Raw genomic sequence first — 25,180 nt, 5'->3', positions numbered from 1 at the left:
TTCCAAACTGACTACGCTTAAAAATGTCAAACTTTTAAGGAGGATCCTGTGCTTCTTTAACCCAATCTTTATCCTCCTAATCTGTAGCAATCAGTCAGTTACCACCAGCTATTATTTCATTTCCTTGTACTTATTAAGGTAACGTCATTAGACTGCTAAACACGCTTGGAGGAGAACACTAACTGCCGGCTGTGGCTAACACTGTGTTCAACCATCATACACACCAAGAAAGAGGAGGCAAAACACTCTTTCTCGGGTGTTTCTTAGAGCGTCGGACCCTGAGCCAAACCAACTATCAAATATACTCAAACATGTTTGAGCTGATCGGCTGTTCAGGTGCAGTTTAACCTGATTTATGACCCAGATAAAAGATTTACACTGCTGAAGTATACCTGGTGGTCTGTCACCCTGCCGACATTTATAAAGAGCTTTATAAAGAATCACATGAAAAATAATCACACAAACAAAACAAGACCACCAATGGTGCTCCTCTACACATATATATCTAAAAAAAGAAAAAAAGAAAACGCTGTCTGCTGCAGTGAGATCAGTCAGAAGTGCTGATTCCTGACAGCGGTTCATCCTCTCACAGTACTCAGACCAGCTGGTACTCCAGGAATACTGCTTTAAATTCATTAGACTATATAAATTAGAAAATTCATATAAGCTCATGATTTAGTTCTGCTGCTTTCTGTTAATCTCAGATGCTGATTTACTGACATACTAATAGAAAGAAGTGATATTAGTGATAATAAGGGGCTCTGACTGGTCCAGCATTCTAAAGCGCTGCCACTATGATCAGGAGAGCACTGGTTCGAATCCCAGTCATGCAGCTTGCCATCAGCTGACGGAGCCCTGAGAGAGCACAGTTGTTCTTGCTCTCTCTGGGTGGGTACAGTACAGTAGATGGCGCTCTCTCTTTCCCCTCATCACTCCTAGGGTGATGTGGATCAGCACAAGGCTGCGTCTGTGAGCTGCTGTATCAGAACCACCAGAGTCGCTGCTCTTTTCTCCGAGCGTTAGCGCTGTGATGCTACTCGGCAATGCTACATCATCAGCAGGGATGGGTTAAAAATTAGTTAAAATAAGTGATAATAAACTGTATAATACTACTGATTTTAATACTCTGGGCTGTTTAGGGCTCTCCCGACTTTTCCCAGTAAGAAACTCGACCTGTATGAGCGTTCCAGTTCAAATAAACACGTATAATAATAATAATCACACACAGAACGATAGTGCTTAAGGTGATGAACCTCATCAGTGGTAGTGGTCGTGTGTTTTTAAAGCACTTTTTGGTTAAAAAGTTACACTGAGTGTCGATTTCACAGCCCTAATAAAACATCCCTCACTTTCTGTCTGCATCAACAGACTTGATAGTGAACAGATTTAATAGTGAAAATAAAAAACTTAGTCAAGTGTGAGAAGCTGTGGTGCTCTGGTGCACAGTAGTGGTTTGAGTGTACTCGTACTGGAACTCATCCTCCAGTGGTGAACACAAGTCTTCAGTGGTGGACGAGAAGCTTCTAATGACTTTCAATCACCACCGGCTCAAACACTCCAGCAGTGACCCTAAAAACAGACAAATTAAGAGCGTGGTTTAATAAAAACTGGCAGTGCAAAAAGATTAGAACTGAAATATATTAATAACAGTATCATTACAGGTGTTTTTTAGTTTAAAATGCCAATTGTCCACCCATTTACACAACCAATCACCCAACTCACTCATTAGGACTCCTCCCCCTATCACTAGTGATGCTCCAACACCAGGAGGTGAAGAAGACTAACACACGTCTCCTCCGATACTCCGCCTCTTTTTTAACCTTTTTGTCGAGTAGCATCACAGTGCTAACTCTCGGAGGTAAGCGCAGCGACTCTGGTGGTTCTGATACATCAGCTCACAGACGCAGCCTTGTGCTGATCCACATCACCCTAGGAGTGATGAGGGGAAAGTGACAGCTAATGGTAAGCTGCATGACCAGGATTTAAACATTTTTTTTTCACTGCAGACAGTATTAAGCTTCATCTGGTCATGTTTTAACTATTTAACTATTTAATTTATTAACACTAGCGCTCTCAATGTTAAAGTGTTAACGCTTTACAGAGCCTGGTGCTGTATTTACTTTCTTACTTTTATTGGTGCACATTTTGGTGCGTTTAGGTTTATGCCTGTGTGAAACCAAACCAAACAGAGGGAGAAACGCTCATAGAAAGCAACAACATGGGTGAAAACTGAGTAATATTGTACATTTGCACTTATATATATATTATTTATATATATTAGTACAGTATAGTAAAACTGGCTCACCGGTTCCCAAGCTGAATTCCACTTAATGATGTAGTTCCATCTCTACTGACGAACAGTCTCAGGTTACTGTCTAAACATGGAGAAAAAGAAGAAAAGGGACTTTTTCAATCAATCAATCAATCAATCAACCTTTATTTTTACTCAGTAATACATTGAGGATAACCCTCATTTTCAATGCAGCCGAGCATCTACAAAATTATAGCAACTGAAAAATAAGTTTAAATGATAAAAACAAGCAAACAATATAAGATTTAATTTAATTATAAGAATAAATAAAATAATTCAAAACAAAAGGATCTGCAGACAGGCTAAAATATAAAGCAGTAAAACAAATAGATAAATAATTAGAATAATAAAATATAAACACAATTAAAGAAATAGAGGACTAAAATAAAACCAAAATTGATAGAACTAAAATAAATAAGAAGTTAGGAATGTTTAAAAAAAACATAAAATGACGAAATAAATGAAATAAAAAGTAAAAATAATGTAAAAGGCCAAAAGTAAAACCAGTAATAAACACATAAAGAGATTAAATGAATAAAATAAATAAAATGGCTAAAAGGTAAAATATGAAATTCTCAGGTAAGGAGGAGAGGAGGATGATGGTGAGGTGAGTAGTAGTAGTGAGTCAGGTTTTTGTACCTTCATTATTACTGTTATCAGCGAAGTTCTGACTCTGAACGATCTTCTCCACGACGTCATCAGCATCGATCCGAGTGTCGTTTACCCAGGTGGGCTGATCCTCCACAGAATCCTGCTTCCTCCTGAACGAGGGAGAGGAGAAAAACATCAATTACACACAGAATCTACTGTACAGAAAATCTTCTATACTGAAGAAGAATCTGTAGCAGTGTTCGGCGCAGTATGAGCCGAGTCCGGTACCGTAAGGGTCTGCTGGACGGTAGGACGGGCCGCGGGGGACGCTGGGGTCTCTCAGGACGACAGTCGCTCTCTGAGGGGACGTCAGCGCTGACGCTGCTTCCTGTGGAGGTGTTCCTGCGGTGCGTCAGGTCAGAAAGACTGGATGAGCAGGAGTGTTCTGTACTGTAGCCTGTAGATAAATAAATACACACACCCATAAACAAACTCGATCAGAGTCCATTTATAATCTTCACACACAGAGGATTCAATTACTTTCTTATTTTACTTTCTTATTTTAGGTAAAAATGTAGGTTCTCTATACATCTAATGCATCTATACGTTCTATACGTTTACATTACTTTTACTTTTATACTTTAAGTAGTTTTGAATCCAGTACTTTTACACTTTTACTTAAAGAGTAAAAAGCTTTAGTTTAGCTTTAATTTCTACAGAAGTATTTTATTAAATCCGAGTATCTATACTTCTACCTACAGAGTAATGAATGGAAGTACTTTTGTTTTTGGATGTAGGCTATATACTAAATATTAAAATGCTCATTTGTTACCGATGTTGGTGTTGAAATCTTTTGTAGATTTGTTCTTAATAAATATTGTTATTAAATAATAGGTCTATGCTTCTTCAGTGTTGCAATATTAATTAACATCATTCTGAACAGATTTCACTAATTTAAACAGCCTTAAAATGTTTTTAAAAGCTCAGTTTTAATGCTCTGCTCACTAAAATAATGTGGGGTTTAAATCAGGCTCGGGCTCATAATGTATAATTCAGTTTATAGATCGGGTCTAAACTCTAAACTCAGGCACAGTGATGGTTACTGAAGAGTCAGGGTGAAATGTTAAACAAACTTTCCCACAGTCGCACAACAATAGCAGCACCTGAAAGAGAGAGTAAGACAGTAAAAGACAGACAAACAGAGGAAGCTGAACACGTACTTCCTGTAACCGTAACCACGGCGACGTGGTGAAGGCACGTAAAGCTTCTATTATAGGTCCTTTCTCTGTTTGTATGTAAAGATACGAAACGTAAACAGACTTTACTCTACACCACACACACACACACACACACACTACACCTGAACACACACCCGACAGCTTGCTCTGTTGACTGGCGTAGCTGGAGTTACGGGAGTGCCCGGTGTGAAAGGTCTCGTCTGCGTTCGCCCGACTCTGATCACCCTCCTCCGGCAGACCTGCACAAACCAAATACAATCACACATCTTTTAGATCGTTTACACCTGCGTTTGGTTTCTATAATCCGGATTAGTTAAGGGGTTTGTTTATTTGAAGCGTTTCTCCCTCTGTTTGGTTTGTTTTCACACAGGCACAAAACTAAACGCACCAGGATGTGCACTAGTGGTGGGAGCTATGGCACTAAAAAAATAGTAATCCTAAATAATCAAATTCCAGCAATTATGGATTTATTGGTGTGAGTTTCAGGCAATTTAGCAGGTTTATTTACCCTTTCCATTTGATTATAGCGCCACCATGTGGAGTAATGAAGCAGTAACTTTGGTAAATTAAACTGGGGGGTAAATCTAGAGAATTTAGAGCTCCTATGCTTCAATAAAAATATAGATATTTGACGCCAAATATCGATTATGCATTTTCTCCAACAAAAACAATATAGTTATTAGCAATAGCATTCCTCACAAAAATACCAGACAGCTTGTAATTTTGTTATTTGTTGTTTTAAATGGTGTAAAAACATTAAAAACGTATAATAACAGAGTTAAAGAGCAGAACACAGACCTGAACTGAGGATGGAGGGTCTGGGTTTGGACGCTGAACCCACCGCTGTTCCCTCTCCTTTACGGTCGAGGTGCAGAGACGGCTCTCGACCCGGAACTGAGATACTCTTAGCCGTGCTGGGAGGACTAAAAACAGAGATAAAATTACTTTTATTAGTTTTATCAGATATAACAACTGTGGCAACCAGGAGTTTAACTCAATATTTGGTCACTTATTGTTGAATGTAATGAAAATGTATATAGCGATAATGGATCTGCATAGTGCATTCTAACTATTGACCAGAAGAGGGCAGCAAATATTAACACATTACTTTAGGATGAGGAAAAAAAAAAAGTACTTACGCTTTAAAACAGGGGTCTGCAGATAAGAGGGTCATCTCTATGGTCACCTAAAGGAACAAATTAACTGTTAGAATAAAAAAAATAAAAAAAAACAGAATGCCCACATGTTAAACTATATCAGATTAACCTTAATCATCAAATCTTTATATTTATTAAAGGAGAAATCCGGTGTTAAATGGACTTTGCATTCCAGAATAAACACAGCATTCCAACACAAACACTTTACTGCTCCCCACAGTAAAATTAGTGCCAGTTCCATCATGCTGTGGGGGTGGGATCAGTGCAGAAACTAGGAATCTTGTTAAAGTTGAGGATCTCATGGATTCCAGGCAATATCAGCAGATTCTTCAGAACAATGTTGAAGAATCAGTGAGAAAGTTGAAGTTGAAGCACCGGGGCTGGATCCTTCAACAAGACAATGACCCAAAACACTAAACTCTAAACAATAAACACTAAACTCAAAATCTAGCACTAAAGCATTCATGCAAAGGAACAAGTACAACGTTCTGAAATAATCATCTCAGATCATCTCAGTCCTCAGACCTGAATATTACTGAATATTATCTGTGGTGTGATTTAAAGCAGCTGTTCATGATCAGAAACCGGAATCACTCCTGACTGAACTGGAGACGATTAGTAAAGAAGAATAAACCAAAATATAAAATACCTTCAACCAGAAGCAAAACACTTTCAAAAAGACTCTGACTGGAAGCTTTAGGAAAAGTTTAGAGGCTGATATTTCTTCAAAAGGAGAATCTGCTAAATATTGATGTATTTTTTTCTGTTGAGGCCCAAATTTATGATCAGTTTAAATAATTATTCCACACATTTATGTCTGTAAATCTTATAAAACTAATTTAACTTCTCAAATATCCTTGTGTTCATCTGCTATATGATATATTTAACTGAAATTACTGATCCCAACAACCAATGATTTATAAAATAAGGAAAATCATGAATTTTTTACACCACTGTACATCAGTCCTCTAACCTTTAGGATGGAGTTGTCCTGCCGGGTGTTCTTGGTGTTGTAGCCTTCGAGTAGAGAGCAGCGCACTGTGGAGCCTGATCCAGCAAACTCCGCCATGTTCAGATCAGCAAAGCCCAGCTGAGAAAAACACAGTGAGAATTCAGCTCAACAATAACCAGACAATTCATCCACTAACACACTAAATACTGAGATAAATAATACAGAAGAAAACCATGAGATAAGTAAAGAGTATAGACCAGGGAATTAACCTGATATACAGTACAGTCAAACAGTTTTTAAAATGTTCTGCATAGTAGATTAATAATAATGTCAATAAATCTATAAAGAAAATAGAAACTATTTAGTAAACAGACATAAAACCAAAAGTGTTAAACAAACCAGTATATATTTTATATTTTACATTCTTCAAAGTATCTCCTCTTGCTTAGATGATCAGTTTTGAACATCTCTGCTGGATTTTCTCAGTCAGTTTTATGAGGTAGAGTCTCCTGGAATTCAGGCTTTCAGTTAACAGCTGTGCTGAACTCATCAAGAGTTAATTACTTGAATTTCTTGTCTCTTAATAAAGTGTTTGAGAGCATCAGTTAAAGTAAAGTAGTGAAGAGGTAGAGTTACAGGTATACAGTGAATAGTGAATATTTGAGTAATGTTCGAATCCAGGTTATGAGAAGAAACAACTACTCAACTAAATAAAGAAAAAAAAGACTAAAGAGAAGAATTTCAAGAACTTTGAAAGTATCCTCAAGTGCAGTCACCAAAAAGACCATTATTGTTATGATGAAACTGGCACTCATCAGGACCGCTCCAGGAAAGGATAGAAGAGCGAGAGTTTCCTCTGTTGTACAGGATGAGTTTATCAGAGTTTCCAGCCTCAGAAACCACAAGTTAACAAACAGCTCCTCAGATAAGAGTATCTAAATACTTCACAGAGTATTTTAGTTTGTTTAACACTGTTTATTAGTTACTACATGATTCATGATGTGTTCCTTTATAATCTGATAGATCACTTCTCTATTCATTTAACATGTAGAGAAAAATAAGTAAAAACAAATAGAAACTGAATGAGAAGGTGTGTCTAAACTTTTAATGGTTTTTCTTAAGTATTTAGGTAATATTTTCTTTATGATTTTGTATTTAATGTGTTATTTTGGTATCTTCTCATTTATACATTCTGTAGCTTTCTCTCTCTTCTCCCTTCACTCTTTCAGTTCACACCTCTCTCTCTCTCTCTCTCTCTGTATTGATTTAGAGGAGATTTAGGGGGTGCAGTCGTCGCTCTGCTGACTAAACGGAACTCATTCTTCTTCCCGGATACTATGACTGATTACTGGGTCTCCAAAAACTACATCCGCTCATTTCCACGGTCAGGATGTTCACAGTGTCAGTTTCCTGTTTCACTGCACATTATGAACTCTAAGCAATGAGGTAAAGAGCTAGTGTTGGGGAAATGTTCCAAACAATTGTTTTGGAAAACATAATTTATTATATATAATTAGTTGTTAATTTTTATCCCATTTTTCACCAATTTACAAGACCAATTACCCAACCCCCTCATTAGGACTCCTCCCCCTATCACTAGTGATGCTCCAACACCAGGAGGGTTAAGAAGACCAGCACACGCCTCCTCCGATACATGTGAAGTCAGACTCCGCCTCTTTTTTAACTTTTTGCCGAGTAGCATCACAGCGCTAACGCTCGGAGGAAAGCGCAGCAACTCAGTTCTGATACATCAGCTCACAGACGCAGCCTTGTGCTGATCCACCCTGATCACCCTAGGAGTGATGAATATGGGAAAGAGAGAGCACCATCTATATACTGTACTGTACCCACCCAGAGAGAGCAAGACCAACAACTGTGCCCTCTCGGGGCTCTGGCAGCTGACAGCAAGCTGCATGCCCTGTTATTTCCGCCCCTAATGGAGAGTTTTCACACTTCCTATCTCTGTCGTTATTTCAGAAAGTATCACTGAAAAAAAGCTTAAAAATTGTGCTGAAACATTTTATTTTGCTCGGATAACTGGCTTCTCGCAATTACAGGACAAATATGGTGTGATTTCACTGTCGGGCGGCCTTTTCTTTTTCTTTTTTACCCTATGCTCAGATGTTGAGCTCATCACAGTTTAACGGGAGAGTTTTCTGGTATAACGACGGGTCCTATATCCTGTTGACTTTCTTTAAAAGTCCTTTACGCTGCCGCCCCCCCGCAGCCCCCCCACAGCACTTTCTGCCTGCAGACGCAGTTATTTAAAGAGGTCGTCTCCTGAGGAGCTGCGGTAAATTTAGCTCACGGAAACCCAAACTTAGCCGGAGAGCAGAGAAACAAAAGGAAGGCTCCATTCACTGTTTCTGAGCGTAACTTTCCTCGGCTCTGAGCTGCCGGGCACATCTGTGACTAACATTAGGTGCAGAGCGAACCGTAAGTCCGCCGGTTCCTGAAAGGCGTTATAGTGTACACTTATATAAAGGAGATATCACATGCAGGAGGACCATGATCAGATGACCAACACATCCCCCCCTGGAGTCAGTCTTGTGACAAACACACACACACACACACACACACTAGAAAGAAGTTAACATGTTTACAAGCAGGCTGGTACCTACGACTATTTTTACACCTACAATAGCTGCTCTCAGATCTGCTCTGAAACTTCACACTTAAGTGTAAATTAGGAACAACAAGCTGCTCGATCACAACTGTTACAGTGCAGAGTTCACACGCAATCCAAAAGTTTTAAACTGATAAGATTTGGGCCTTTAAAATACATCGCTTTTAGCCGAAGCTCCCAACTAGCAGCCAGAAATAGCGGCATAGAGTTACCCATGCAAATAAATGATTACTATTTTTACACCATTAACAACAAGCTTAAACTAGCTCCACACTCATTACCACTTCACTGGTAATATTCTAAAAGCCCTGACATTTAAAACAAAGCACTAATTGAGAGATTGCTGGTTCGAATCCCAGTCATGCGAGTCCTGAGAGAGAGAGAGCACAGTTGTCCTTGCTCTCTCTCTGGGTGGGTACAGTACAGTAGATGGCGCTATTTCACTCTTTCCCCTCATCACTCCAAAAGGGTGATGTGGATCAGCACAAGGCTGCGTCTGTGAGCTGCTGTATCAGAACCGAGTCGTTGTAGGCGCTTTCCTCCGAGCGTTAGCGCTGCTGTGATGCTACTCGGTTCAAAAAGGTTTAAAAAGAGGCGGAGTCTGACTTCACATGTATCGGAGGAGGCGTGTGCTAGTCTTCTTAACCCTCCTGGTGTTGGAGCATCACTAGTGATGAGTGGATTAGGTAATTCATTTATTTACAGTGTAGGAAATAAAAAGATAACAGGTAAAGCAGTGATCAGGTAACATATTCAGAATTATTTTATTGTATAACGTGCTGTAGGTTAAGGTGAGCTGGGTCAGGTATGTATTGTGTGTGTGTGTGTGTGTGTGTGTGTGTGTGTGTGTGTGTGTGTGTGTGTTCTGCAGGGTGTGGAGGATTTCTCTTACCTTTGAATAAGCTTTTCCTCCTTTGAGTTCCTGTAATGAAAACAGGATAAGTCTCGAACTCAGTGACTGGAAGGTGCATGCAGAATAGCATCAGTGTTTACTTACAGTCACTTCCACTTTCCACAAACACACACACACACACACACACACACACAAACACACACAAACACACACAAACACACACACACACACACTCAAAATGTCATTTAAACTAAAGGACCAAGGCTTCTTTGGAAGTGATCTCATTCATTCATTAAGTTACTCTAGAAAAAAGCATTTTACATTAAATCACTCTTTACAGTGTAAACATGCAAAAACGTGTCTTGGTGTGTCTAGTATGAATGAATGTCACGTGAGCTGTTTTTTGTAAAAAAATGAAAAAAAATAATAATAATTGTTCCGGTGATCCGGTATAACACTGCTTTAGTCCAGTGGAAGAGTGTGGAGGAGAAAACGATAGGATTTCGGCTCTTGCTCATGAATATTAATACATGCAAACATATTGCCTCTGATTGGCTAACAGCACGTTTTAAAATAAAGACATTTTTACACTAATAACAGTCTTTGCAATGTCAGATGTTACTTTACAACATGTGTAATAATGCCCTGCTAAGTGCAGTTCAGCCACTGACTGATCTAAACATCTAAACACCTACCTATCTCAATAGTACTTGGCTGGTGGTGTTTTTCCTCCATAGACTAATTCTAACCATTTGTTTCTTAGCTCTGAATTACTGGGTAAAGTATATAAACACTGATGTGTTATTCGCACAAATAACGCAGGAATGAACTGCATGCTGTTTCTAGTGCTGTTAGTTATCTCCTATCTGACGAGATGACTTCGCCACCCGGCTACAGCTCTGCTCTGTGGGCGGTCCTGAGCTGAGGTGGGAGGGGCCATGAATACTAATTGACAGGTTGATGTAGACACGGTGCTTTTCCTGATTGACTCCTTTTCCTGAGTTTTACTAGCTGCTGCAGAACAATGAGGAAGAGTTTCATCATGTGCAGCATCATTTTAGCAGAAGGAGAGCTTTAATAAATAAAGTATTATTACTGCAGGTTCTCGGGTTCAGCTCTTTCAGAGTGATGGATCCTACCTTCCTCACAGAGACTCTGCAGATGCAGGGGTCCAGAACGCCGGTGTTGGGATTGGCGCTCATCTTGCACACGAAGGAGAATCTCTTCCTCCAGCGGACCGAGTTCTCCCGGACCTCCTCTCTGCGGGGGAATGATGGAGAGGGCTGATTTAGAGAGATGCTGATTTTAGAGAAGAGAAACAGCTCGTTCTGGGCTGGACTGCTGTAGATTTTGGCTTTTAAACATGTTTATTTCTAATGTTTAAAGCTGCGCTGTGATCACGCTGTTTAACCTGGGGGACGGGATCTAAAGGAGGTTCTAGCAGAGTCTGCGGGTCTCTGAGCAATAAAAATGAGCAATAAGCCCATTAAACTTTCTCACAATGTGATCTTGTGATATCAAACCAGTGCTAAAATCTGTGTGTGCATTAGGGCTACACAATATTGGGAAAAACTGACACTGTGATTTTTCTGCTGTTCAGCAATATAAATTGTTTTATTTAGAAATACACAATTTTCCAAGCATGTCACGATATTAATAATACATTTAAAATGTTCTGTATTGACTATAAAGAAGAGGTTGGGGTTTTAGTTTGTTGTTTTCTATCATTTGATGTCTGTGTTAACATCTAGTGTCATAAATGGTGAGGGAGAGCAAAATAATAAAACATGACATCGAGAGATACTGAGTCACACAATATTGAACAATAAATAAAACTGGCTGAGAACCCCAGTGCTATTGATTATAGTTTATTGGTATTTTGCAAAAATACTTCTGCAGAAGTTTAAAAGATTAAAAGGAAGGAGGGATCCACAGTGCCTCTGTTTCTGTAGTAACTTTTAGTAACCTCTTCAGTATAGAGCATTTTCTGCTTAGCACATCATGTTGTGCAACAGGGCACATGATGCAGATTCATCAGCTGTTCGCTGGTACTGAACACACACCCCCCCCCCCCCATCACCCCCCACCTATCTCACTAATCTCACTCATCTCACACTGCTGAAGAAGCTCCAGCCGCCAAAACGCCACCGTCAGTTTTATTAAAGCCACAGTCAAATTTATACACCAGTAAATACATAATACATATTTACTATACAAATACTCACACACACACACACACACACACAGAATAACACACACACACACACACACACACACACAGAATAACACACACACACACACACACACAGAATAACACACACACACACACACAGAATAACACTCACACACACACACAGAATAACACTCACACACACACACAGAATAACACACACATACAGACTCTTGGCCGCCCATAAAGAAGAAACTCTGAGAGAAAAGTCGACAAAGAAGCCAAACACTGAATATGCATGAGGCTCTGGCCATCTGCTATGCAAATAAACAGCTATTAATACAGAACTGCCTGAAATCTGGAACTCACAGATTTCACCAAACTCTGAGTCTCTTCCTCCTTCATGATGCTTTTCCAGGACTTTACTGCAGAGCCTTCAGCTGTTGTTCGTTTGTGGGTCTTTCTATCTTTAGTTTTGTCTTATTATTGTCTGGTGATTGACTCGAACACTGTAGAATACTCCACTTATTTATCATACAAAAATCCTGAGTTAATTTCTCAGTATGATTTGGGTCATTGTCCATCTGAACTGTGTTAACTAATTGTACGATGAATCGATATTGCAATTATTGTGACAGGCCTAATCACACCCCTAATAAAAGTTGCTATAAAAAAATTTAAAAAAAAAAAAAGTTTTTTTAAGGCATTGAGAATGTCATTATTATAAAAAATGTCATTATTATAAAAAATACCCTGAAATATTGTAGCATTATTATTTAATATCAACCACCCAGTAATGATTCAGTGTTCAGTAATAATTCATTATTTTACCCATCTAACCACGTAGTACTGAACTTGTGAGAATAGTGTTTTAGTAAAATAGTGCAGTGGATTTCACTAATGGGAATCCTGAGCAGGTTTTGGGAATCACTCTGAGCTTTATTAAACACCTGACCAGGTGTTTGCTATAAAACCACATGATAAGAGCAGAGTCTGGAGCTGAATAAAGTGTGCACGGTCACAGCAGTGTTTTAGAGGGACGGATATTACAGGCCAGGCCTTTATTTACGGGGTTTTAATACTTTTAGTCGACTTTTTGCCAAAGAGGGCATCTGTTCCTAATTCCACTCCACATTTAAAGACGTTCTGAATTCAGTGGCACAATCCGACCATTCAGAACTCACTAACAGACCCCTGAGGAACAGTTAAAGTGGATCAGGTGCTCCGCGCTGAAACACTGCTGTAAAATGTATCTCAGTATGAGGGAGCAGCTTAATGGTATTTATTGTTGATATGAATGAATGTGAATAAAGTTTAACTTCATTAACAAAGCGCCTTTCTAGAAACCCAAAGACGCTTTACAATTTACACAGTTTCACACACAACCATTCATACTCAGCTCTCATCCATCCACACACCGGTGGGAAGCAGCAGCCAATAGCGCACAGCGTACTCTCAACCAGAAACAACCCCGTCCACCTGGAGGAGGACTGCATCCAGCATCCAGATCAATTTAGGGTAATTTAGAGTATCCAATTTACCCGATCTCCATGTTTTTGGACTATGATCAAAATGACTGTAATTGTACCCAACATTCATGGATCATTTACATGGTATTTCAAATAGTATTATAAAAGTTTTAAAATAAAGTAAGAAATCTCAGTCTGCAGTATCAGTTCCAGTATGATGATGATGGTGAATAAAGTGAGGTTTGTGTTTCTCTCTGGAACCTTCATCCCCAAAATACCACTCCTCTCATATCTGTCCTCGGCTGCAGGGAGGTGGCTGTGAGGGTCTGTTTCTCACCGCTCCCGTTATCAGAGCCAGCGAGATCCACACACACTCCAACCCTTCAGTCCATCTCACACACACACACCAACACCCCCGATCCTCCACACACATTCCAGTCGCACTGCTTGCTTTGTTGTGTCGCCCCAGTAACTACAAACGCCCGGCGTCCACGGCAACACCGCGGCAACCAGAGAGAGGGAGGGGGCGGAGCTCATCACTGTGCACAACAACAACAACAATAACACCTTAAAGTTAACACTTACACTATTCCTTACTCTCCTAACATTAGTAACTCACTCCTAACCACACTCCTAAAACTCCTAACACTCCTAACACTCCAAACTCACTCCTAACACTCCAAACTCACTCCTAACAACTCTCATAACACTCTCCTAACAACTCTCATAACACTCTCCTAACATTGCTAAAACTGCACTCCTAACAACACTTTTAACAACACTCTGAACTCTCCTTTCATTCCAAGCTCACTCCAAAAAACTCCTAATATGCTAAAACTACTACAACAACTAACCATCCTAAACCCACTAATATTTCATCTTTTGTGAAAACGTTTATTTTAACTAGAAATGCTTGGAAAAAGCACTGTTTCCATTAAAAAAATAAAATGTTGCTAAGCTGTTTCTGTCTGAAAACTGTGATTTGTGCTTGATATGCTGTTTAATTTAGAACAGCAGTTTCTGAACTAGACTAATTTTGTTTAGATTAAAAAGGGATTACAGTTTCAAAATGTATCTTGTTGCATTCTGTTGCATTTTGCTGGTGTTTGTAAACACTGGTGTTCATAGTGGTGTAATGGTGTAATTCAGTAGTGATAGCTGGAACAGTGCTGCACTAAACTAAACGTCTGGTCTAAAAATCAACACAGAGCTTTTCATCCTGCAGCTCCTCGCTCTCCCACGCCGCCAAACGCAAACCTAATCATGCACCCCTGAATGAGCCGATTGTCGGGAGTCTCGGGACAATTTAACTGTTTACAAAAGATCCCTGAGAAAGACTGATGCATTTTAAACATGCGTTTAGAGAGCCTGCAGCGTGATCATTACAGAGCATCCAGCCTGGAGCTCAGTCTGCAGTTCAGAGAGAAGTTCTTACAGCAGGTCTGAGTACAGACTAAGACCAGAGATACACTACTGCTCAAAAGTTTTTAGAACATCCCTGTTGTTTAGTAGTTCAGTAGCTGCAGTGTTGTCTGATCCAGACAATCTGTTTTTTTATTTTATCTTTATCTAATCAATAACTGCAGTTCTTCTCCTGTCAGATTAATCCTAATTATTCTCTTCTCTGCTGAAACTGAGACTGACCAGAAGATTGCCTGTTCGAATCCCAGTCATGCAGCTTGCCATAGCGGCTGGAGCCCTGAGAGAGCACAGTTGTTCTTGCTGTTTCTCTCTGGGTGGGTACAGTACAGTAGATGGTGCTCTCTCTTTCCCCTTATCACTCCTAGGGTGATGTAGATCAGCACAAGGCTGCGTCTGTGAGCTGATGTATCAGAACCGAGTTGCTGCATCTCTTTCCTCCGAGTGTTAGCGCTGTGATGCTACTCGTCAATGCTGCATCATCAGCAGCAGGTCAAAAAGAGGCGGAGTCTGACTTCACATGTATCGGAGGAGGCGTGTGCTAGTCTTCTTCACCCTCCTGGTGTTGGAGCATCACTAGTGATAGGAGGGAGTACTAATGAGTGGGTTGGGTAATGGGACGTGTAAATTAGTGAGAAAATACGATAAAAAATAGGCTAAATGTGTGCTTCTCTTATTTTTGCAAAGCTTTATATATATTCTATATATATTCTAATTCTAAACACAGGGTGGGTGGTGGGTCCTGAGAGCTTTTGCTGGTGACCTGAGCAGCTATGGTGCTGCTAATGGTGCTGATACAAGAGCTACTGCAAACACAGAGATATCAGAACAGCAAAAACAGAAAAAATAGATATTTAAACTAGATTTAAGACGATTTAACTAAGATTTAGCTTAGATTTAGCTAACCTCTCGTCTGGTTGCATAAGGCCCACAGCTCTGGAACCGTTCTTGTGTTCCCTGTTTTACAGATGACTCAGTCAGACAGTAATGAACTGATCTGAAACTGGATGCTCCCCAGTTTGGCTTCTAAAGCAGTGCTGTGTTAAAGGCATGCTCCCCAGCAGGGCCATGTCACACCCTGACAGCACGTAGATAAACATCCCCTCAGCGGTGCCTCCAAACCGGCCGCATGACGTCAACCCAAACCTTCCTATTCCCACCTCCTCCAGGACCCGACCCGACCCGACAACTTTCCACCAGCGCACTACTATCTATCTGAAACAGGGATTAGCGCACATGCTAGAGCTGGGCAATATATCAATATTTTATGCTTTTAAAGAATATTAAGGATATTAAGAATACAATATTAAAAAAATATGTTATAATATTTTTACCATATCACCCTGCTTTATCACTGCATGGTTTACATACACTAAGAGCAGTGGGTATACCGTTCACATCATATTAGAAATATATTGCATCGGCCGAAATTATGAAATATACAGCTCTGTAAAAAAATAAAGAGAGCACTTCAGTTTCTGAATCAGTTTCTCTGATTTTGCTATTTATAGGTTTATGTTTGAGTAAAATGAACATTGTTGTTTTATTCTATAAACTACAGACAACATTTCTCCCAAATTACAAATAAAAATATTCTCATTTAGAGCATTTATTTACAGAAAATGAGAAATGACTGAAATAACAAAAAAGATGCAGAGCTTTCAGACCTCAAATAATACAAAGAAAACAACAAGTTCATATTCATAAAGATTTAAGAGTTCAGAAATAATCAATATTTGGTGGAATAATCCTGGTTTTTAATCACAGTTTTTTTTTTCATGCATCTTGGCATCATGTTCTCCTCCACCAGTCTTACACACTGCTTTTGGATAACTTTATGCTGCTTTACTCCTGGTGCAAAAATTCAAGCAGTTCAGTTTGGTGGTTTGATGGCTTGTGATCATCACTACAGCTGTATATTTATATCAACATATACTCCATATGTTATATATATTTCTAATTATGACCTTTTTTAATATTGGATTAGTTTTACATCATGTTTAGAAAAGTAATGAATGAAAGCAGGTAAAGGTAGTCTTTAATAAAAACCTAAATCAGAGTTAAACTCCCACTCTCTGCTCCTCTTCCTGCAGATCAGAGATAAATCCAGATGTGTTCAGCGCTCGGGTAAAAACACCGGAACATTCTGCACTGAGCCGGAGTCACCGGCCCAAATCTGATCCTGAACAGGAAGTAAGCCTAATCAGACCCCACGGCCTACATCAAACAAAACACGCGGCCAATCATCACAGCCTTTCCGTCCCACAGCTAAAATAACACAATAATAAACCTGCTGTACCTTTACCTTTACACCACTTTACATACAACCCTATATTATACAGAAATATATACTCCACTCCACACTGTTTTTTATACTTCACTACTGTACTTAAGTACTAACATGCTGTATCTGTATCTACTATATTCTTTCTGTAATACAGTATCTACATAACAGAGTACTGTACTTTTACTTTTAGTACTTCACTACTATATTTTACTATGAACTACTTACGCAATATTTAAAGCAGCACTAGGTAGGATTTCCTTGATTTTTGATCTTTTTAAAGAAGTAAAATTACAGCTTGAAACTCACTGCAGCGCTGCATTGAGGTGTAATAGGAGGAATAGCGGTGCTCTCGTGTCTGTGCCGGAGCTCCTCTGAGCTCAAACCAGACTCTGTAAGTTTTCCGAGGCGGCCGCGACCAACGCTCGCGAGAACTGCGACCTGCTTTCCGACCTTTAGTTCTAACAGTTCTACAAGGACTACTGGTTCATTCTTTACAAACTAACATACAGACACTCTGGCAGAAGCTGGAAAGAGACCGAATATGTCTGTGAAGCAGAAAACCAGAAAGAGAAACTAATCCGCCTGAAACATTTATTACACTCTACAACTGTAGGGTATATATATAGTATCTGCGCCCTTGAAATAGCAAAGTCAGAGCTCACCTGACTCTTAAAGGGAATGATGAGCAAGTGATTTATTACACATTAAAACACATGCATGATTTCCTGTTGTTACAATAGCGAAGACACCAACAGTCCTCAACAAATCGCTAAAGTACTAAAGAATTATACTATTTAATTTCCCCAGTGAACTTTGACAGAATTTGTTCAGCCCTCGTTGTGTAAATGAACCCAGTTTCAAAATCTGTGTCTATAAAACAGGGAATATCATGTTGCTACAGTGAAATCCATGATTTCAAAAGCCTGAATTTCTCTCTGTTCCACAGAGCGAGAGTCTGGTCCTTAAGGAACGTGTTCTGTAGCACAAATCATCAAATCTCTCCAACAGAGCATCACAGCATCACAGCGACCCAAACTGGGGGAAAGGGCGATGACTGATGACCCTCTGAGAGGGACGAGCTCCTCCCCTGTTTAGAGATGAGACCTTTTTGATGAGAACAGTGAGAAAAACATGAGATATGAGCTACAGATAAGGTTATCGTGAGCACTGGGTTCGCCTGGATGAGAGTCTTTGAAGGGAGAGGGGATACGTGCTGGACCACAGAGTTTCAGAGAGATCACACAGCCGGGATGATAATCCAGATTATTCACAACATCCTCAAACCTCTCCTCCTCTCCTCCTCCTCTTCTTCTTCTTCTTCTTCTTCTTCTTCTTACACTGATTTTGAACTAAAGACTGATGTTACTGGTAAACAGAGTGAGTAAAAGAGATCATATTGTTCACCATATTCAAAAATGTGAAAAAATCATGAATATAATCAGGGATGCCTGAAATAATGTAACTTTTAAAGGCCAGAAAATGGCAAAAAAAATAAAAACCTGCTAAAAATCATGATTGGTATGTGGCATTCTGGTGCATCTTTAATTATTTATTGTGTTTTACATCAAAATCAGGATATCCAACAGCATTATTTTACATTGCATGGTTTAGTTCATATCATGCACCCCTACTTTTTACTTTTTTACATTAATGATCTACAATCAACTTTTTCTTGGAGCAAAGACAAATCCACGTCTTGACACGTCTTGACAGAGCTAAACATGATCTGGTCTGATTTCTAATTCCTAATGTTTTTTTATCCTGGTAAATAATCCTGTTTTAAAACACTGCATTCTTTTTCATTTTGCTTCCCTAATCAAGATCAGCTTTAAAGGTCTTAGTTTAAGGTTAAAAAACACCATTTTTCATAAAACTATGTGGCCAAAGATCAAAGTCCTTCAGATTCTTTCATCCTGGAGACACGCTTTAATCAGAAGCACACTGAGCTCTGAGAGAAGAACATCAGGAACACCAGGAACTGACCCGACCCCAAGAACTCCCCGCTAAAACACCACGCTTACCAGAACATAGCAGTTAGAAAACTACAGGTTACACATGATAAACTGTACACGCGGCTGCAGTGATCCAGAACTAGAGAAGCTCACTCCTCTTTCATCTCCGCTCTTAAATATCTGAGTAGGTTTGGGTGTGGACGAGTCGCCATATATAGAATTCAGATTGGAGGTTACGTATTTACTTAGGAATTAAGCAGCTAAAACGGTTAAAACGGCTAAAACTGATACTTAGACAAAAACCAGGGTTCAGGTTTACACGAGACTTTAAAACATCCTTCATTCAGCCTCATAAATCACCAGCATCAGGGCTGAGTATCACCAGGGATTTACACAATCAATTACAATTACATTCACAAGATACCAATTCCATTTTCAATTCATTAACAATTATTATCCATTATTAACAATATTAGTTTGGACACATTTTCTCATTCAATGTTTAATTTTATCCTACATCGTGAATTAATACTAAAGTGATCGATCAGATTATGAAGGAACACATAAGGAATCATGTAGTAACTTAAAAACAGTGTTAAACAAACCAAAATACTATTTTATACTTAGAACTACTCAGCTAAATAAATAAAAATATATATATATACTTTAGGAAAAAATGAAGGTCAGTCAATCCGAAAAGAAGAATTTCAAAAATTTCTACTTTGAAAAGTATTCTCAAGTGCAGTTGTTTAATACTTTTTGTTTACTAAATAATTTATTTAGTATTAATCTATGACTTTAGTATTGATCTACAAAGCAAGAAAATAACTTAAAAAAAGTAAATAATGAAAAAACACTGAATTTAAGGTGACCAAACTTTGGCTGAGAGTGTAAACTGCACACAAAAACAGTAAATGTAAATGCAGTAAAAAGCCAAACAAATGCAAAATTAGCTGCTTATAAGAATATTGCTGTTATGACAATATAGTATAGTTTTTTTGTGATAATATCACATACGATAAGATACGGCACACCCCGAAATTTCAGAGCATCTGCTTTCTAAAAATATCCCTCCACATTCTCAGCCTCTATATTTACAGCTCTGACCTGCTGAAGAATGATCAGAATTCTCAGTAAAATTCTTTATTAAAGGACGGGAGCGCTGAAATGATAGAAACGCTCCGGGGCTCCGCTCTGCTTTTGTTCTGCAAGATAAATTATGAAGATAAATTACAAGCTGAGAGACGCATTCTTCCATAATGTGAGAGTAGATATATATTTGCTAAATGTGTGGGACAGTTTTAGCAACACCGCGAGCAATAAATACATACAGTACCGCCTCCACAGTAAACCCACACCCGCCCACCACACACTCCAGAGGGAATGTGGGGTTAGTCTGTTTGTTGCTGCAGAAATTCTATTTAAATTCTGCAAACCGAAACCTGCAGCTCACAGCTGATGGAGGGGTAGTGCAATCTGAAGGTTTAATCTGATGAATAAAAACACAAATGTAAGAAATGACAGCAAATAATAACTTGGATTATCTAAGAAACTCTCAGAAAGACATTGATATTGCTGTATCACAAACTGTAATATTAGAATATCATTTTTTACAGGCTATAAGGCGCACTATCAATGAATGTGAATTTTCAAATGAGTGCTGGGTGTTAATCTACACAAATATCTTTCCTTTCCTTTTATTTAGGTGAATAAAGCGCTGGACATTTAGGGCATCAGTGTGTCTTTGCTATCATAACGACGGGAAAAGTATGCCTTGTGAGGCTCAAAATGTATGTATTAATTATCTTAAATAATCTTAAATAATAGTCTTGAAAAGTATCTGTTTTGTTTTTTACTGTGAAACTTCAAGGGTATTTTTTTATATAAGTTTCTATGTTTACAGTTTTTACATTACGTAATCAAGTTTATATATTACATTTTTACATTGTTACATTTTATTTCAAAATCAGGGTAAATTACTGTAAGTCTTAAATAATTGCTTATTTATCTTTCTTTCCTCACTTCCTATTTCTCCAACATTTTCGCAAGCTTTTCTCCACCCTTTCAGCATAAAGTGCACTCAAAGGCTTTTCTGTACTGAATAAGGTGTGTGTGTGTGTGTGTGTGTGTGTGTGTGTGTGTGTGTACTGAATGTGAATGTTAAAGAGGGAAAATGAGACCGAAACAACTGGCTCTTGTCCAATTCTCCAATCTCTCCATCTGAAATTCAGACTCAGTTCACACACTAATCCTGTTTACATTCACTCAGCTACGTCACATACGCTATGATTCATTTAATTAAAGTATTATAAATATTCCAAATCATTCAAACTTTAAAAAAAGATTCTGATTCTACTGATTCTAGTTTTGCTAATGCATCAACAAAATAAAAAAAAAGCTTAGGCCTGTGAAAATAACTATTTTCCCAAAATGAACTGTGCTAAATGATATAATTCTCATTTTAAGATGATTTTATATTAAGGTTATAATAAAGAAAACAAATGGACAGAAAAAAGAAAGATCCATTACACAAATCATACCTGCTCTACTGTGATAAAAGGAGGATCATTATAAAGTCTGCAGAGAAACAGATACAGGACTACAGTAAGAAATAATAAAATAAAGAACTACACAGTGCTTCTATACGGTAAGTGGATTTGAAAAAATGGACAGTAAGTATATGCTAATATTAGTGCTGTGAATGTTAATGTGTGGATGTGTTAATGTGTGTAGTTAGTAAGGAAACATCACATCATAAATTTACGTATTAGCAGTATTATTTAGCCACATAAACACAGCGTCGCTACTGCAGAGTTCAGAAGGTAGATTACTTTTTTTAATCCTACTCATCAGGACTCCCCTTATCACTAGTGATGCTCCAACACCAGGCTTGTGAAGACCAGCACACGCCTCCTCCGACACATGTGAAGTCAGACTCCACCTCTTTTTGAACCTTTTTGCCAAGTAGCATCACAGCGCTAACGCTCGGAGGAAAGCGCAGCAACTCGGTTCTGATACATCATCTCACAGATGCAGTCTTGTGCTGATCCACATCACCCTAGGAGTGATGAGGGGAAAGAGAGAGCGCCACCTACTGTACTGTACCCACCCAGAGAGAAACAGCAAGGACAACTGTGCTCTCTCAGGGCTCCAGTAGCTGATCGCAAGCTGCATGACCGGGCTTCGAACCAGCAATCTTCTCCCGATCATAGTAGCAGTGCTTTAGTCCTCTGGAGCACTCTTTTGTTTAGTTTTACATATTTATTGTTAAACAGTTAAGTGTTAAAAAAAAACAAGTGTGATTATTTGTGATAATTTACAGAATTCTAATATAAACACTGTGTATTAAAATGTATTTAGAGCACATTTAGAGCGTCTGCAGTGAAAGTACAGTGGGTTCAGTGGGTTCGGCTGAGAGAGGTGATGGATGGGTAAAAGGCCAGAGCTGTGATGATGTAGAGAGTGTACCCTCTCTTTCCTGTTTTTCACAGTGTGTGTGTATAGTGTGTGTGTATAGTGTGTGTGTGTGTATGTGTGGTAAAAGCTGGGAAAGGAGACAGGACAGTACAATCTGCAAAAACAACTGTCCATCTCAGAACCAGCCATACAGAACACACACACACACACACACACACTTAAATGTGGAGTCTCTCCAAGAGCTTGATAGTTCAGTTTTTGGCATTTATAATATAGAATATATGAACTGAGCCTGAATAGAGGATATTCCTCTTTAATCAGATTGTCTGAATCTGCACTACAGGCTCTATCCTTCATCAAACGACTGCAGAGCGGGATGGGAGGATGGGTTCAGGGATCACAACAACAAGCATTAAACAGTCTGAAAAATATAAACTATAAACTATGTTTGGATTGAGTTTTATAGTGTCCATTTCTGATCAAAGATATTCAGAATGTGCTGATATTAAAGTTTCACAGTAAAGAGAGACTGTTATACAGAGGTGGTGATAAGAACTGGGGAGAATTCCTAGATAAAAAACACTGCTGACCAAAAACTACCAACTTCCTGCATTTACCATCCTGATGATCTCCAGAACTTTGGGTAAATATTCTTTACAGGACTGACGAGACAAAAAGTGTAGCTTTTTGGAAGGTGTGTGTCCCGTTAGATCTGGAGTAAAACTATAAACTAACACATAATTTCAGAAAAAGATCATCATACTGAACGAAGTAAAACATGGTGCTTTAAGGTCTGGACAACTTGCTGTAACAGATGAAACCAGGACTGTTTAACATGCAGAGTTTGCATTAAAACACAGGATTTTTTACCTGGAGGATGATGCGGCGAAGTCTCCTCCATCCAGCAGCCGGATCTTACAGAACAGAACTCCGTTTACGAAGGGCACAGCCGTCAGTTCCTCCAGAGTAAAGTGTGTCTGAAACTTAAATTTCTTCTTCTTCACTAAAAACGCCATCGACTGAAGAGCTTCAGCAGATCCCACGGCTCTAATGAAGTGTGTGTGTGTGTGTGTGTGTGTGTGTGTGTGTGTGTGTGTGTGTGTGTGTGTGTGTGTGTGTGTGTGTGTGTGTGTGTGTGTGTGTGTGTGTGTGTGTGTTTGTGTCTAAACTGTGACCGTCAATGAAAATAAAGATTCAGGGTCGACCCATTCTCCTGCCTGATATTAAAAACACAATCCTTCTGATTCATTTGGGGTTTTAACTGAAAAAGCTTATAATCTAACGTTCCTCAGAGAAGCTCAGCAGGGTTTTACCTGTAAAAGAGAAAGAGACATATTGTTATTGTTATTTAAACTATTGTTATTATGATTGTTGTTATAATGATTGTTTGGCAACATTGTTATTAAAACAGTCATGCACTATGTAAACTGTTTATGTATGCATTGATGCTAACTGATACATTGTTGTTGTTTTATAATTAATAAATTAATTAATTAGTTAATTAATGTTTTAGCAACGTTGTAATTTAATATTGTCATGTCAATAAAGCTTCTTTATACTAAAAAAAATAATTAAAGAGAGTGAGACAGACAGACAGAGACTTAAAGACAGAGAGACAGACAGAAATACAGAGAGAGACAGACAGAGAGACTGAAAGAGAAATACATTAAAAGAGAGAAAGACAGACATAAAGAGAGACAGAAAGACAGAGAGAGAGAGAGAAGAGTAAACTAACATCACTCTTAGAGAAAGATAACTGAGTTTAAACCTCTATACAGATAAAATTATCACTTTTAACTCACAAAAACATTAAATCTTAAATCAGACATGTGTATAAATCTATCTGTACTCACTCCAGAGTTCTCTCTCTCTCTCTCTCTCTCTCCTTTTCTCTTTTCTCTGAGAGAATCGGATCCAGATCCTGGATCTCCGGTTGATTAAAGTAATCCTCTGATACAGCAGATCTACACACTGCTCCCAGAACTGCGTTAACTCGCGTTAATTCGCGTTAACTCGTTCATTTCCAGTGTTTAAATAGTGATTTAGTCTGTGGAGAAACAGCACAGATTTCTGAGTGTTCAGCTTTACAGACCCTGTTCTTTTTCTTCTCCTCCTCCACAATGACGAGCGAAGCCCCGCCCCCAGGCAGGATTTCCACCAATCAAAAACTCACTAAATCAAACAGCACACCCCCCAATAATCCAACCAATCCAAACCTCACATATCTACACAATACCGACTATACTAAATTTACTAAAAACTTATTATATTATAATATATACATAAAATATAAAATATAACAACCGCTTGACTCTAAAACAAATATCATTAGTTATTATTAGCAAAAAAATAAAACATTTTTTATTCATATTTGTTTGGTACAAATTACATCACAGCTTTTTTTGAATTCTAGTATTTTGTAGGTTATCAAAAATTCTAAAGTTTTATTTCATAATATAATCGACTTTACAAAGTTTCAAATAATAAAAAACTGATTCTAAAAAGAGAAAATTAGACGTCATTAGTGTTTTCCCATTTATTATAGTAAGAAAAAAAGTTATTTATATCATACAAAACAACAAAGTAAATAAAGTAAAAAAAATCCTTTATTAAATTTAGATTTTGTGGTGCAGAAATTAAAAATAAAAAATGGATGGAATTTCAGTCAGTGAAATGTTCATCAGTTCAATTTTCTGTGAAAACCTTCACAAAAAAATAAAGGTAAGATTCATTGGTCA

The 25,180-nt window shown here is 38.5% G+C and overlaps 1 protein-coding gene across 2 annotated transcripts; it reads right to left on the bottom strand.

Annotated features, from left to right (window-relative positions):
* Positions 1-379: 379 nt before the first annotated feature.
* fam102aa (family with sequence similarity 102 member Aa) lies at positions 380-24,574 on the bottom strand. Of its 2 annotated transcripts, none has more exons than XM_049486249.1 (12): positions 24,296-24,574; positions 23,313-23,755; positions 10,868-10,988; positions 9,768-9,797; positions 6,271-6,387; positions 5,280-5,326; positions 4,939-5,063; positions 4,263-4,379; positions 3,191-3,359; positions 2,951-3,072; positions 2,306-2,375; positions 380-1,569 (listed from the first exon to the last, which is right to left on the bottom strand). In XM_049486249.1, exons 2-12 carry the CDS (start codon positions 23,456-23,458, stop codon positions 1,524-1,526), a joined length of 1,110 nt encoding a protein of 369 aa, XP_049342206.1. In that variant the 5' UTR covers positions 23,459-23,755; positions 24,296-24,574; the 3' UTR covers positions 380-1,523. The 2 variants fall into 2 exon arrangements, with proteins under 2 accessions (XP_049342206.1, XP_049342207.1); XM_049486250.1 differs by having other exon boundaries at positions 4,275-4,379; positions 24,296-24,572.
* Between the last annotated feature and the right edge of the window lie 606 nt (positions 24,575-25,180).

The sequence above is a fragment of the Astyanax mexicanus genome, chromosome 12 (genome assembly GCF_023375975.1).
Source record: "Astyanax mexicanus isolate ESR-SI-001 chromosome 12, AstMex3_surface, whole genome shotgun sequence".
Taxonomy (NCBI): Eukaryota; Metazoa; Chordata; class Actinopteri; order Characiformes; family Acestrorhamphidae; genus Astyanax; species Astyanax mexicanus.
The sequence above is the reverse complement of the archived record's forward strand: the minus strand, read 5'-3'. Positions and strand labels throughout refer to the sequence as shown.